Source organism: Cebidichthys violaceus, unplaced genomic scaffold, assembly GCF_023349555.1.
Source record: "Cebidichthys violaceus isolate CVI_PGR_0920_01 unplaced genomic scaffold, fCebVio1.0.p SCAF_31, whole genome shotgun sequence".
Lineage (NCBI taxonomy): Eukaryota > Metazoa > Chordata > Actinopteri > Perciformes > Stichaeidae > Cebidichthys > Cebidichthys violaceus.
The window spans coordinates 366,717-380,841 of NW_027176495.1; the positions used below are offsets into that span (position 1 = coordinate 366,717).

A 14,125-nucleotide genomic window follows, 5' to 3' on the forward strand; every position below is an offset into this window, starting at 1 on the left:
GAAAAAAGTGAAAAACAGTCATAGTACAGCATGTCGAAAAAAGTGAAAAACAGTCATAGTATAGCATGTCGAAAAAAGTAAAAAACAGTCATAGTATAGCACGTCGAAAAAAGTGAAAAACAGTCATAGTATAGCATGTCGAAAAAAGTGAAAAACAGTCATAGTAAAGCATGTCAAAAACAGTATCTATCTCCACATATGGAGCAATTTTGGGGTTAAGTATTTTGCACATTGACATGAGACTAGCAGAGCAGGGGATTGAACCACCAACCCTATGATTAAAAGGCAGCCCTGTTCTCCACTTAGCCACGGTCATCCCAGGTATGTTGAAAAAAGTGAAAAACAGTCATAGTATAGCATGTCGAAAAAAGTGAAAAACAGTCATAGTAAAGCATGTCAAAAACAGTCATTCATCAGTATCTATCTCCACATATGGAGCAATTTTGGGGTTAAGTATTTTGCACATTGACATGAGACTAGCAGAGCAGGAGCCGGGGATTGAACCACCAACCCTATGATTAAAAGGCAGCCCTGTTCTCCACTTAGCCACGGTCATCCCAGGTGTGTCTAAAATAGTGAAAAACAGTCATAGTATAGCATGTCGAAAACAGTCATAGTATAATATGTCAAAAAAACTGAAAAACAGTCATAGTATAGCATGTCGAAAACAGTCATAGTATAGCATGTCAAAAAAAGTGAAAAACAGTCATAGTATAGCATGTCAAAAAAAGTAAAAAAACAGTCATAGTATAGCATGTCAAAAAAAGTAAAAAAACAGTCATAGTATAGCATGTCGAAAAAAGTGAAAAACAGTCATAGTATAGCATGCCGAAAACAGTCATAGTATAGCATGTCTAAAACAGTCATAGTATAGCATGTCGAAAAAAGTAAAAAAACAGTCATAGTTTTGCATGTCGAAAAAAGTCAAAAACAGTCATAGTATAGCATGTCGAAAACAGTCATAGTATAGCATGTCAAAAAAAGTGAAAAAAAGTCATAGTATAGCATGTCAAAAAAAGTGAAAAACAGTCATAGTATAGCATGTCGAAAACAGTCATAGTATAGCATGTCGAAAAAAGTAAGAAACAGTCATAGTATAGCATGTCGAAAAAAGTGAAAAACAGTCATAGTATAGCATGTCGAAAACAGTCATAGTATAGCATGTCGAAAAAAGTAAAAAACAGTCATAGTATAGCATGTCAAAAAAAGTGAAAAACAGTCACAGTATAGCATGTCGAAAAAAGTGAAAAACAGTCATAGTATAGCATGTCGAAAAAAGTGAAAAACAGTCATAGTTTAGCATGTCGAAAACAGTCATAGTATAGCATGTCGAAAAAAGTGAAAAACAGTCATAGTATAGCATGTCAAAAAAAGTGAAAAACAGTCACAGTATAGTATTTCGAAAACAGTCATAGTATAGCATGCCGAAAACAGTCATAGTATAGCATGTCTAAAACAGTCATAGTATAGCATGTCGAAAAAAGTAAAAAACAGTCATAGTATAGCATGTCGAAAAATGTGAAAAACAGTCATAGTATAGCATGTCGAAAACAGTCACAGTATAGCATGTCAAAAAAAGTGAAAAACAGTCATAGTATAGCATGTCAAAAAAAGTGAAAAACAGTCATAGTATAGCATGTCGAAAACAGTCATAGTATAGCATGTCGAAAAAAGTAAAAAACAGTCATAGTATAGCATGTCGAAAAAAGTGAAAAACAGTCATAGTATAGCATGACGAAAACAGTCATAGTATAGCATGTCGAAAAAAGTGAAAAACAGTCATAGTATAGCATGTCGAAAAAAGTGAAAAACAGTCATAGTAAAGCATGTCAAAAACAGTCATTCATCAGTATCTATCTCCACATATGGAGCAATTTTGGGGTTAAGTATTTTGCACATTGACATGAGACTAGCAGAGCAGGAGCCGGGGATTGAACCACCAACCCTATGATTGAAAGGCAGCCCTGTTCTCCACTTAGCCACGGTCATCCCAGGTGTGTCTAAAATAGTGAAAAACAGTCATAGTATAGTATGTCGAAAACAGTCATAGTATATTATGTCAAAAAAAGTGAAAAACAGTCATAGTATAGCATGTCGAAAACAGTCATAGTATAGCATGTCAAAAAAGTGAAAAACAGTAATAGTATAGCATGTCAAAAAAATTGAAAAACAGTCATAGTATAGCATGTTGAAAACAGTCATAGTATAGCATGTCAAAAAAAGTAAAAAACAGTCATAGTATAGCATGTCGAAAAAAGTGAAAAACAGTCATAGTGTAGCATGTCGAAAACAGTCATAGTATAGCATTTCGAAAAAAGTAAAAAACAGTCATAGTATAGCATGTCGAAAAAAGTAAAAAACAGTCATAGTATAGCATGTCGAAAAAAGTGAAAAACAGTCATAGTATAGGAAGTCAAAAAAGGTGAAAAACAGTCATAGTATAGCATGTTGAAAAAAGTGGAAAACAGTCATAGTATAGCATGTCTAAAACAGTCATAGTATAGCATGTCGAAAAAAGTAAAAAACAGTCATAGTTTTGCATGTCGAAAAAAGTGAAAAACAGTCATAGTATAGCATGTCGAAAACAGTCATAGTATAGCATGTCAAAAAAAGTGAAAAACAGTCATAGTAAATTATGTTGAAAAAAGTGAAAAACAGTCATAGTATAGCATGTCAAAAACAGTCATAGTATAGCATGCCGAAAACAGTCATAGTATAGCATGCCGAAAACAGTCATAGTATAGCATGTCGAAAAAAGTGAAAAACACTCATAGTATAGCATGCCGAAAACAGTCATAGTATAGCATGTCGAAAAAAGTGAAAAACAGTCATAGTATAGCAAGTCGAAAAAAGTGAAAAACAGTCATAGTATAGCATGTCAAAAACAGTCATAGTATAGCATGTCAAAAACAGTCAGAGTATAGCATCCCGAAAACAGTCATAGTATAGCATGTCAAAAAAAGTTAAAAACAGTCATAGTATAGCATGCCGAAAACAGTCATAGTATAGCATGTCGAAAAAAGTGAAAAACAGTCATAGTATAGCATGTAAAAAAAAGTGAAAAACAGTCATAGTATAGCATGTCAAAAAAAGTAAAAAAACAGTCATAGTATAGCATGTCGAAAAAAGTGAAAAACAGTCATAGTATAGCATGCCGAAAACAGTCATAGTATAGCATGTCTAAAACAGTCATAGTATAGCATGTCGAAAAAAGTAAAAAAACAGTCATAGTTTTGCATGTCGAAAAAAGTCAAAAACAGTCATAGTATAGCATGTCGAAAACAGTCATAGTATAGCATGTCAAAAAAAGTGAAAAAAAGTCATAGTATAGCATGTCAAAAAAAGTGAAAAACAGTCATAGTATAGCATGTCGAAAACAGTCATAGTATAGCATGTCGAAAAAAGTAAGAAACAGTCATAGTATAGCATGTCGAAAAAAGTGAAAAACAGTCATAGTATAGCATGTCGAAAACAGTCATAGTATAGCATGTCGAAAAAAGTAAAAAACAGTCATAGTATAGCATGTCAAAAAAAGTGAAAAACAGTCACAGTATAGCATGTCGAAAAAAGTGAAAAACAGTCATAGTATAGCATGTCGAAAAAAGTGAAAAACAGTCATAGTTTAGCATGTCGAAAACAGTCATAGTATAGCATGTCGAAAAAAGTGAAAAACAGTCATAGTATAGCATGTCAAAAAAAGTGAAAAACAGTCACAGTATAGTATTTCGAAAACAGTCATAGTATAGCATGCCGAAAACAGTCATAGTATAGCATGTCTAAAACAGTCATAGTATAGCATGTCGAAAAAAGTAAAAAACAGTCATAGTATAGCATGTCGAAAAATGTGAAAAACAGTCATAGTATAGCATGTCGAAAACAGTCATAGTATAGCATGTCAAAAAAAGTGAAAAACAGTCATAGTATAGCATGTCAAAAAAAGTGAAAAACAGTCATAGTATAGCATGTCGAAAACAGTCATAGTATAGCATGTCGAAAAAAGTAAAAAACAGTCATAGTATAGCATGTCGAAAAAAGTGAAAAACAGTCATAGTATAGCATGACGAAAACAGTCATAGTATAGCATGTCGAAAAAAGTGAAAAACAGTCATAGTATAGCATGTCGAAAAAAGTGAAAAACAGTCATAGTAAAGCATGTCAAAAACAGTCATTCATCAGTATCTATCTCCACATATGGAGCAATTTTGGGGTTAAGTATTTTGCACATTGACATGAGACTAGCAGAGCAGGAGCCGGGGATTGAACCACCAACCCTATGATTGAAAGGCAGCCCTGTTCTCCACTTAGCCACGGTCATCCCAGGTGTGTCTAAAATAGTGAAAAACAGTCATAGTATAGTATGTCGAAAACAGTCATAGTATATTATGTCAAAAAAAGTGAAAAACAGTCATAGTATAGCATGTCGAAAACAGTCATAGTATAGCATGTCAAAAAAGTGAAAAACAGTAATAGTATAGCATGTCAAAAAAATTGAAAAACAGTCATAGTATAGCATGTTGAAAACAGTCATAGTATAGCATGTCAAAAAAAGTAAAAAACAGTCATAGTATAGCATGTCGAAAAAAGTGAAAAACAGTCATAGTGTAGCATGTCGAAAACAGTCATAGTATAGCATTTCGAAAAAAGTAAAAAACAGTCATAGTATAGCATGTCGAAAAAAGTAAAAAACAGTCATAGTATAGCATGTCGAAAAAAGTGAAAAACAGTCATAGTATAGGAAGTCAAAAAAGGTGAAAAACAGTCATAGTATAGCATGTTGAAAAAAGTGGAAAACAGTCATAGTGTAGCATGTCGAAAACAGCCATAGTATAGCATTTCGAAAAAAGTGAAAAACAGTCATAGTATAGCATGTCAAAAAAAGTGAAAAACAGTCATAGTATAGCATTTCGAAAACAGTCATAGTATAGCATGCCGAAAACAGTCATAGTATAGCATGTCTAAAACAGTCATAGTATAGCATGTCGAAAAAAGTAAAAAACAGTCATAGTTTTGCATGTCGAAAAAAGTGAAAAACAGTCATAGTAAATTATGTTGAAAAAAGTGAAAAACAGTCATAGTATAGCATGTCGAAAACAGTCATAGTATAGCATGTCAAAAAAAGTGAAAAACAGTCATAGTAAATTATGTTGAAAAAAGTGAAAAACAGTCATAGTATAGCATGTCAAAAACAGTCATAGTATAGCATGCCGAAAACAGTCATAGTATAGCATGCCGAAAACAGTCATAGTATAGCATGTCGAAAAAAGTGAAAAACACTCATAGTATAGCATGCCGAAAACAGTCATAGTATAGCATGTCGAAAAAAGTGAAAAACAGTCATAGTATAGCAAGTCGAAAAAAGTGAAAAACAGTCATAGTATAGCATGTCAAAAACAGTCATAGTATAGCATGTCAAAAACAGTCAGAGTATAGCATCCCGAAAACAGTCATAGTATAGCATGTCAAAAAAAGTTAAAAACAGTCATAGTATAGCATGCCGAAAACAGTCATAGTATAGCATGTCGAAAAAAGTGAAAAACAGTCATAGTATAGCATGTAAAAAAAAGTGAAAAACAGTCATAGTATAGCATGTCACAAAAAGTGAAAAACAGTCATAGTATAGCATGTAAAAAAAAGTGAAAAACAGTCATTCATCAGACGACTTTCAGTATCTATCTACACATGGAGCAATGTTGGGGTTAAGTGCTCCTGCCTTCAATACTAGCTTGGAGAGATGGGATGTCAGGTGACCCTTGTGCACTGGTTCAGCACCAGAAACTACCACTAGGTGCTGCTATACTATTTATACTGAGGTAAATAAAAACAGTAAGAAATTATTTAAGAGCTTGCTACAAATGTCTCCAACATACAGCATGCCATGAAAATGTCATAAAAAGGTCAGTGTATTATGTCAGAAAAAAGTTTTTAAAAATAGTATAGTATTTAAAAAAAAGTCATAGTATCATTTGTCATAATATAGTACGTCATAAAGACACAGCATTGTATGCCATAAAAAGTCATAGTATCATGAAAAATCACAAAAAGATCATGAAAAGGTAATTGTATAATATGCTATTAAAGTCATAGTATATTATGTCATTAAACAAATCATAGCATAGTATATCATAAACATCTCATAGTACCGTATATCATAAGAAGTCACGGTATATCAGAATCAGAATAAAGAAATGTCACAGTATACTATGTCATAAAAATAATATATCAGAGGCAGAATAAAAAATGTCAGAGCACCAAATGAAAAAAAATAAAGTTCCGATTTTTAGGGCACAAATAATGACTTTGTTAAAGTAATGAAAGTGTTCCACCAGCACAATGAGCGCTGTTTTAATCTCAGAATCTCTCTGCGCAGTCGTCCCAGTACCAGCATGTCGTGGCTACTGAGCCCAGTGAGGACGGTGTGCATCCTGACCTGGAGGCACTACAGGCTGCGCTGTGCGGTGCTGCTGGCTGCTGTGCTGGGTCTGCTCTTCCTGGCTCTGCTCTTCTACTCGTTCCCCTCAGAGCTCAGCCATACGCTGTTCAACACTGCTGGATGAAACCACCGTACTGCACTATGTTGTATCCACTTTGTATCCCGTATGAACTGTTCTTACCGATATTGGAGTTACTTGTTCCAAACGATTTGTTTTTCTTATAAGACTGTAAATATAAAAACTGCAACCTCTCCATTATCTATTAAAGGTTTTATTTTACAGTGAATATGAATCCTTTTACACACACTCTAAAGATTCCTCACACATCACGGCATCTCCGGCTCTGTGCTGACCTGTCAGAGAATCAAAGACGTCAGGTCAATAAGCTTAGAGTAGAGGCACATTCATTTCTGCCCTATATAATGTATATATAGGTGTAGATTGGATTATTTTAATACACTAGGGCTGACACTAACTATTATTTTCCTTATTGTTTATTCTGCCAATTATTTTCTTGATTAATTCATTGATCTTTTGGTCTATAACATGTCAGAAAAATGTACATAACAGGTTTCCAAAAACCAAAAGTATTCAATTTGCTATTCAAATGTGGCAAAGAAAAGCATTTTCAAATCTTATTTACTTACTTTAAGACGAAGACATGGCGTATAATTATAAAAAACACTACATTACATTATGCATCTCACTTTATAGTACCTCACTGTTTTTTACTTCTTCCTACACGATAGCTAGGAAAGTTCCTCAATCCTCACTCTCAGTGAATACCTGGAAAACAATGTGACGTATACACAAGAAAACTATAACAGATACACGAACATGAACACACACACACACACACACTCAGTTCAAAGACTGTTGCAGCAACATCCGCAGCTCTGCGTTCTGCTGCTCCAGACTCTGAGTCTCAGGGACGAGCTCAGAGATCTCTGTCAGGACGGCCCTGGAAGCAAGAAAAAAAACACAAAACACGTGAGCACAGAGGGCGTTTGCTTTGTTCGTGTGTGTGTGTGTGTGTGTGTGTGTGTGTGTGTGTGTGTGTGTGTGTGTGTGTGTGTGCGTGCGTGGGTGTTACTGACAGGTACTGCTTTAGTGTGTTCTCTGCGGCATCCCAGAGTTTTACTTTGTCTTCAGAGATTATATTGCCCATACTCTCCCAGTAGGCTTCATCCCCTGATGTATCCCAGGCTTCTACGTGAAAACTATGACTTTGGCTCGCTGAGCTCTCCCTTAGAAAGCACCAGGAAAAACATAAGCGTCACACATTTATAGAGGAGGACTGCGGTGTCATAATTTCATGTTCAAATCTCACAGACAGTCCAATTGACAACCATAATAGAGCCTATGTTGGTGTGGAGGTACAGTAATGATGGAGAGTAATCTATTGCTCGTGAATAAGTAGTTTAAATTAGTGCAAATGTGGTCTTACCTTGACCTCATGTGCCGCTCGAGGAAACTCTTCAGAGCAGGCAGAATGTGGTTGGGATTGATGAGTTCAGAGGTCTTCACATCCTCTTCCTTGTTACTGGATTCACCCGACTCAACACAAACATCCTGCTGGCAGACAAAATGCACAAATAGTACTGACTACGATCCTCTTATATGCCAAAGACTCAAGGCCATATTTCCCACAAGCATTAATCCACAGCAAACCTCATCTCTGCCCCTCCTGACCTCAGTCTCATCTCTCTGCTGATGTTTGTGCTTTAATAAGAATTCAGCCAACTTGGGCACATCCTCCTCTTCAATGCCAAAAGACTGGAAGAGAAAGCAATATGGCAGCTTGTTCAGTATTTGGTCCATACCGTAGTACACTGATTGCATTACACTACGTGAACTCACGCAAAGCAGAGAGCCCAGCTTCAGAACGGTCTGTTCGTCCTTCTCCAGGGGAGCCAGTAGATTTAGGAGTTTATCCTCCATCAGGAAGCCCTGAGAGAGAAGGAAGGGACACTTCAACCAAAACCTGTTTCAAAATTCACATGGGCCCCTGTTTGTAAACCTATCCTTTAATAGTCATTTGTTCTTTTGCTGAGAGTTAGATTAGATGATTGACTCTCTTCCGTACGGCATATATGAAGCTACCGCCAGCAGCAGGTTAGCTTAGCATAAAGACCGGTTCACAAAGGTCACAAAACCCAGCCATCAGAACATGTAATGCTCACAAATGAACACATAACATTTTGTTTGTATTAGCCATACACAACTCAAAGTGTAAAAACAGCATGTTGTGTTATGGGGGTTATGTACCAGGCTTTATTTAACCAATTTATTTAACTAAAGTGTATTTCCTAAAGTGTAGATTTCCTTTAATATAATGTATGCTTAAAGACACATGTTATTACTCGTTGTTTTGATGTAAATATATTTGAAAAAAAAGACTTCTTGTCCGCTTCTGTACACACATCTGCTTAATAAACTATTCCAGGATTAAATATTAACAATGGACTTGTTTCTCACCGCCTCATCACACAGCAGCTCCATCACTTTTTTCAGTGTCTCCACAGACTGCTTCCCTTCCTCCACCTCTGCACCACTCTCACTCTGCGTCGTTTTCCCTTCCTTGTACATGTCCTTATCCATGCCCTCAGTGTCAGCCTCCGGCCTAGGCCCGACTGAGAGGTCCATCATCCTCTGACTACACTGTAAATTCTGCCCGGTGTGAAACAGCTGGGAGACCCCCTGGCGGGCAGGCATCCTGGCCCGTTTCTGAGCCTGGATGGGACCAGAGAGCTCCATGAATTCCATGGGAGGTCGCTCCCAGGCTAAACCGAGGTGCTCCTTGCAGATCAGCGAGTCGATGACCAAAACCCTCTCCACTAGTTGCTTCACCTCCGCGTCCATCATAAGCCACATCTCTTCAAATTGTCTGGCATCAGCAGCTGCAAAGTGCCTGCATGAAGTGGAGTGGAGGTGTAAAGAAAAGAGAAAAAGAAGAAGAGGAAGAAAAAAAAACTCTGTCCTACAGCATGTCAGTGTTACTTAAAACTGACAGGACGATTATGACTTACTTGATGTTCTTCTGAATGTGTTCATATTGCTGGATGTTGTGTTTGTATTCCTCAAGCAAATGCTGGCTCTTTTTTGTATACTGTTTGTTCTCACTGGAAGACTTAGTGCGAAGGTTTCTAATCTCTATGTGCAGTCTGAAACACAAAACCAGCAGAAGAAACAGAGGGTGAGTTAGATACACCAGTGTGTGTGTGTGTGTGTGTGTGTGTGTGTGTGTGTGTGTGTGTGTGTGTATCTGTGCTACCTGACGGCCCTTTTCTTCATACGGTTCAGATTCAATCTCTGTACTGGTACCTCAACTTTTGGCTTGACTAGTTTTAGAACCGTGATTATTTTGCCGGTCTTTTTCTGTTGATGGTGTCTCTCCAGAACCTGCAGAGGCAAGAATGGAATGTTAGGGCACTCAAATACTGGGCTTTTGTGTGTCAACACATTTGAAACGTTCACTACTTCTATATGCTCTATTATTGGTTTCTGAGGCTGATTCCAATTAACATCAAAGGAAAAAGCTGGGTTAATCAGGAGCATTCACTTTTTCTAAAAGGGAGCTCATAACACAAAAGTTTCATTCAAAGAATAAGCTATTGGTGTCCATCGTGATATTTGTACAAACCTGAAACTTCATATTCTGCTTTGTCTGATTATAGACATCCTTGTCAATGGTCTCCAACATGTGATTTTGAAATTTTGCGTCATACTCCTCCACTTTTTTCTTCCACTGCGTCGACCTCCCCAGCTAGAAATAGAGAAGATATCATTAGATACAGAGTTGATATATGTTAGATATAAGATATGAATTATGATGAAAGCAGACTGAAGGTCGAGTATGCATGTGTAGCTGTGTGTGTGTGTGTGTGTGTGTGTGTGTGGATTATTTTAGTTTTCCTGACCTCTTCCTCACAAAGTTCCTTAATGCGTTGTTCCCATTCAGCCTTGTCTTTTGTAAGTAAGACTTCACTTTCCAGCTGATAAACTCTCTAAATACAAGAGCAACCATTAGTGGGAATGACAACAATGACATGAACAAGACTAAAAACAGTCTACAACCATGGTAGCAGCACAGGGGTGCTTTGAGCTAACTGCTAACTTTAGCATGATAACATGCTCACAATGCTAACAAGCCGAGGTTAAGCACTTTAATGTTGATCATTTTCACCGTCTTAATTCTGCACGTTAGCAAGCATGCTAACATTCTAAACACAAAGCACATCTGAGGCTGATAGAAACGTCCGTTTTGCAGGTATTTGGTCATAAACCAAGTGCTGGAAAAATATAAAAATGTTGATTTGATGATGCTAGATGGAAAGTCAGAGGATCACCAACATTACTACAAATAATCATGAGAGGGACATGAGGGTTCTGTTCTCACAATGTGAACCTCATGGCGGTACTAAAGGGGATCCTCGTCATTCATAGAGCCATGCTAGCCAGAGAGATACAACAATCGTGCAAATTTAAGCAAGACAATAAATGAATTCCCTGTTGCTCACTGACACAATAAGCCCCATCCATCTGATTACCCTTTGTAGATTAAAATGCAATCTACAAATTATTTAAAGCTGTTTCTTGACTGAGATCTGGGTCCCACCGAAATCTGGGCCAGCTCCTCCCTGTAGGCCTCTGTCAGGGTTTTGATCTGGTTCTCCATCCTCTCTATCAGCAGGTTGAGCTCCTCTTCCTGCTTCCTCAAGTCCTTAACAAAACGATCATCTCCAGCTTTCATCTCCTGTTCAGACAACACACAGGAAATGAAATTATGAATGGACAAGGCCACTAGCTATGAAGATAGATAGATAGATAGATAGATAGATAGATAGATAGATAGATAGATAGATAGATAGGTGTACCTGTTGCAGGTCTTTTATAAGTTTTTTATTGTCTTCTATGATAGCAGCACATAACTGCTGCTGGTTGTTCAGGGCCTCCTGGAGATCCTGAGGGACCTCCTTCTGCTTAGCTGCCGACCAGCCTCTGGTGATCTCCTGAAATGTTTCCTGACTGGATTTTACGTCATTCTCCAGCCGCTCCAACCTGGAGGGAAGATAGACAAAAGGGAGAGTGAGATTACCCCTTTGTTTTTTGTTTTTTTTAGATGTCTGTATATGTGGTTTAGGACACAGGTATGGTAGCAAAATAAATAATGGTGAATTTACTGAAATCACCTCATTCTCCGAGCTTCCTCAAGCTCTGTCCTTCTCATGGACTCTTTGGCGTCGGCTGCAGTTTGGATGTTGGTTACCAAAGTCGTCAGATCTCTCTGCATGCTGATCATCCTCTGAGGAGCGATCAGCTAACACACAAACAAAAGGACAATGACAGGAAATGGCTCTCAAGTAAAATAAAGTAGGTCACTATATTAACAAGAATATCACCATAACCAGCTATATTTGAAAAATACATTACTTAATATCACTTGATGTCACCGCCCTTGTACTGTCAAATTAAGTGAACTAAAATGTAATAGGAGCTTGCTCAAATTGTGTCAGCAGCACCCACACACACACACACACATATACATATATATATATATATATATATATATATATATATATATATATATATATATATATATATATATATATATATATATATATATATATTTAAAATAAGAATAAATAAGATATTTTGATGGTTTACACTGACTTCAGAGTCAGACAACAAAGGGATCTGTATCTGGAAACTAAGCAAACCTTTTCACTTCCCTCAGCCTCCTGCTCTGGAGGCTGGCTCTCCGGGGCCGGCTCCTCATCGAGGTCCTCATCGAGCTCCTCACGGGCCTCCGTAGCGGGGTTCACTTCAAACTCCTGTGCGGGGACCCTGAAGGTTGTATGCAAACGATATAAAAAATAGATTCAAACTGCAGTCTCTGAATATTACTAACCCACATGTTATCAGTATCATAACTATTACCATAACAAATAAAACATGCTGCATGACAACTATATTAGGATTAATACTTTTATCGAAATCTAAGTGAATTATCACAGTATTTACGGTAACGTTAAACTAAACGTACATGCTCGTAGCCTCTTGATTTCCGGACAACACAGAAGCTTCAGACTCCTCTTCTTGATCAACATCAACTTCTTCCATATTAAGAGTCTGCTGTATGGAAGTTATTGTCATAAACTGTTAAATATTGTAACGATCGTGAAGATAACAACAAAGTAACGGGTCTGTGTCGCCGCAGTCTGTTTGGTAAACGTTGGTATGGCGACAGAGTGAGTGACGCGTGCTGCCTTCAAGTGTCCCTCGTAAGCTTTAAAACTTCAAAATCATGTGCACAAAATACAAGAACCAGAACGACATACTGCATATTTAGAATGTATTTTCTTTACGTTTCACTTTCAACGCTCTCTGGCTCTGAGCCTTGCAGGTTTTCATTCAGCATGTAGGTCGTTTTCGTGAACCCGCAGAGTCTGGTATATATAGCATAAGTGGCGTGGTGCTGCCATCTAGTGGCCGCATCATATTTCCAAACTTCTGTAATGAAGAGTGAAACATTTAAAAGGGGGAACTTAGTGTGTACAAAAATCATAAGTTATCTAAAACAGAAAAAGAAAACAATCAAAAACAAACAGGTGCATAATAGTACAATACATGGTATATATCTGGTTCATAAATGGTATTCATTTGCATGTGATAAAAATGGCCAAATATTGATTAAAAGTTTTGCAGTGAGGGAGAAGTATCACTAAACATTAAACACTGCTACAAGTGAGGGCGTTAATGTTCACACAAAAAAATGTAGGCTTTCTTCATTCTGAGCAAAATCAAAAAAGTGACATAAGTGTTATATTCAGAAGCTGACTGGAGGTGGCGCTACGGTCTTGTGATCAAAATCCTACTTAGGTTCCATGAACTAATACACTTGAAACGTTTCACTTTTTTGACAAGATGCATGTTTCAAACACACGCAGATTAAGCAGCGCTCTCATGTGCAATGTTCAAAAACAAGTCCAATCACTCACATGCTTAAAATTCAGACTTTCTAATTCAGCCACACACTCCACACAAATGATACATGTCTTCTCAAGCTGATGGCAAGATGGGCACTCTCTGGATGTTGACACAAAACAAATCCACACATGGGTCAGATGTTCCTGCCCTGAGGAGTGCCCCCCTACTGTCCCTGCCCGTTGGCAGCTATCATGCTCGCCATCGCCCCCCCCCCCCCCCCCCCCTTGGGGCACCTCGCCGCTCTTTTGGCCTCAAGTGGCCTCAGTTGCTACTGAGCCAAAAGGGATGTAAGTCAGCCAGCAAAGGTTTCTGACATATGATCCAGCATCTGTGATGTCACCAACAGCTGACTTGTCATAAGACCTTTGTGAAAGGGGGGGAAGTGAGGGATGAATGAGGAGAAGGCCTTATTTTTCAACAGACCCTTAGCTGGAACGCTGAGTGCTTTTGCATCAAGCTTCAGAGATTACAAACTGAATGACTGCCATTAGAGAGTGATTCTATAATCTATTATAATACCATAAGCTAGGGATTGACAGACTTTGACCCCCACTCGCAGGTGTATAATAAGCCCCATTCACTCTGCATATGCTCCGTGAGAGAGGGTGCATGAGTGTGTGTCTGCTAATTCCAACCCCCAGGGGCATATGTTTACTCCTTCTTCAACAAAGCATCATATTCATTGCTCAGGGGTTGAGAGGTGC

The 14,125-nt window shown here is 37.7% G+C and overlaps 2 protein-coding genes across 11 annotated transcripts in view; one reads left to right on the top strand and one right to left on the bottom strand.

Annotated features, from left to right (window-relative positions):
- Nucleotides 1-6,562, top strand: part of otofa (otoferlin a) — an 80,179-nt gene extending 73,617 nt beyond the window's left edge. For all 7 annotated transcript variants that reach the window (XM_068724561.1, XM_068724568.1, XM_068724569.1 and 4 more), the window contains one exon: nucleotides 6,368-6,562. In XM_068724561.1, coding sequence (XP_068580662.1) covers nucleotides 6,368-6,554 — 187 coding nt within the window. In that variant the 3' untranslated portion in view covers nucleotides 6,555-6,562. The remainder of the gene's footprint in view (nucleotides 1-6,367) is intronic.
- Nucleotides 6,563-6,751: 189 nt separating this feature from the next.
- Nucleotides 6,752-12,574, bottom strand: drc1 (dynein regulatory complex subunit 1 homolog (Chlamydomonas)). 4 transcript variants are annotated; one of them, XM_068724600.1, is made up of 15 exons: nucleotides 12,478-12,574; nucleotides 12,152-12,278; nucleotides 11,624-11,751; nucleotides 11,309-11,492; nucleotides 11,050-11,187; nucleotides 10,352-10,438; nucleotides 10,075-10,197; nucleotides 9,706-9,833; nucleotides 9,461-9,595; nucleotides 8,910-9,342; nucleotides 8,292-8,381; nucleotides 8,124-8,207; nucleotides 7,879-8,003; nucleotides 7,529-7,678; nucleotides 6,752-7,392 (listed from the first exon to the last, which is right to left on the bottom strand). In XM_068724600.1, exons 1-15 carry the CDS (start codon nucleotides 12,552-12,554, stop codon nucleotides 7,293-7,295), a joined length of 2,109 nt encoding a protein of 702 aa, XP_068580701.1. In that variant the 5' UTR covers nucleotides 12,555-12,574; the 3' UTR covers nucleotides 6,752-7,292. The 4 variants fall into 4 exon arrangements, with proteins under 4 accessions (XP_068580701.1, XP_068580700.1, XP_068580699.1 ...); XM_068724599.1 differs by having other exon boundaries at nucleotides 7,879-8,006; XM_068724598.1 differs by having other exon boundaries at nucleotides 8,103-8,207.
- Nucleotides 12,575-14,125: the final 1,551 nt, after the last annotated feature.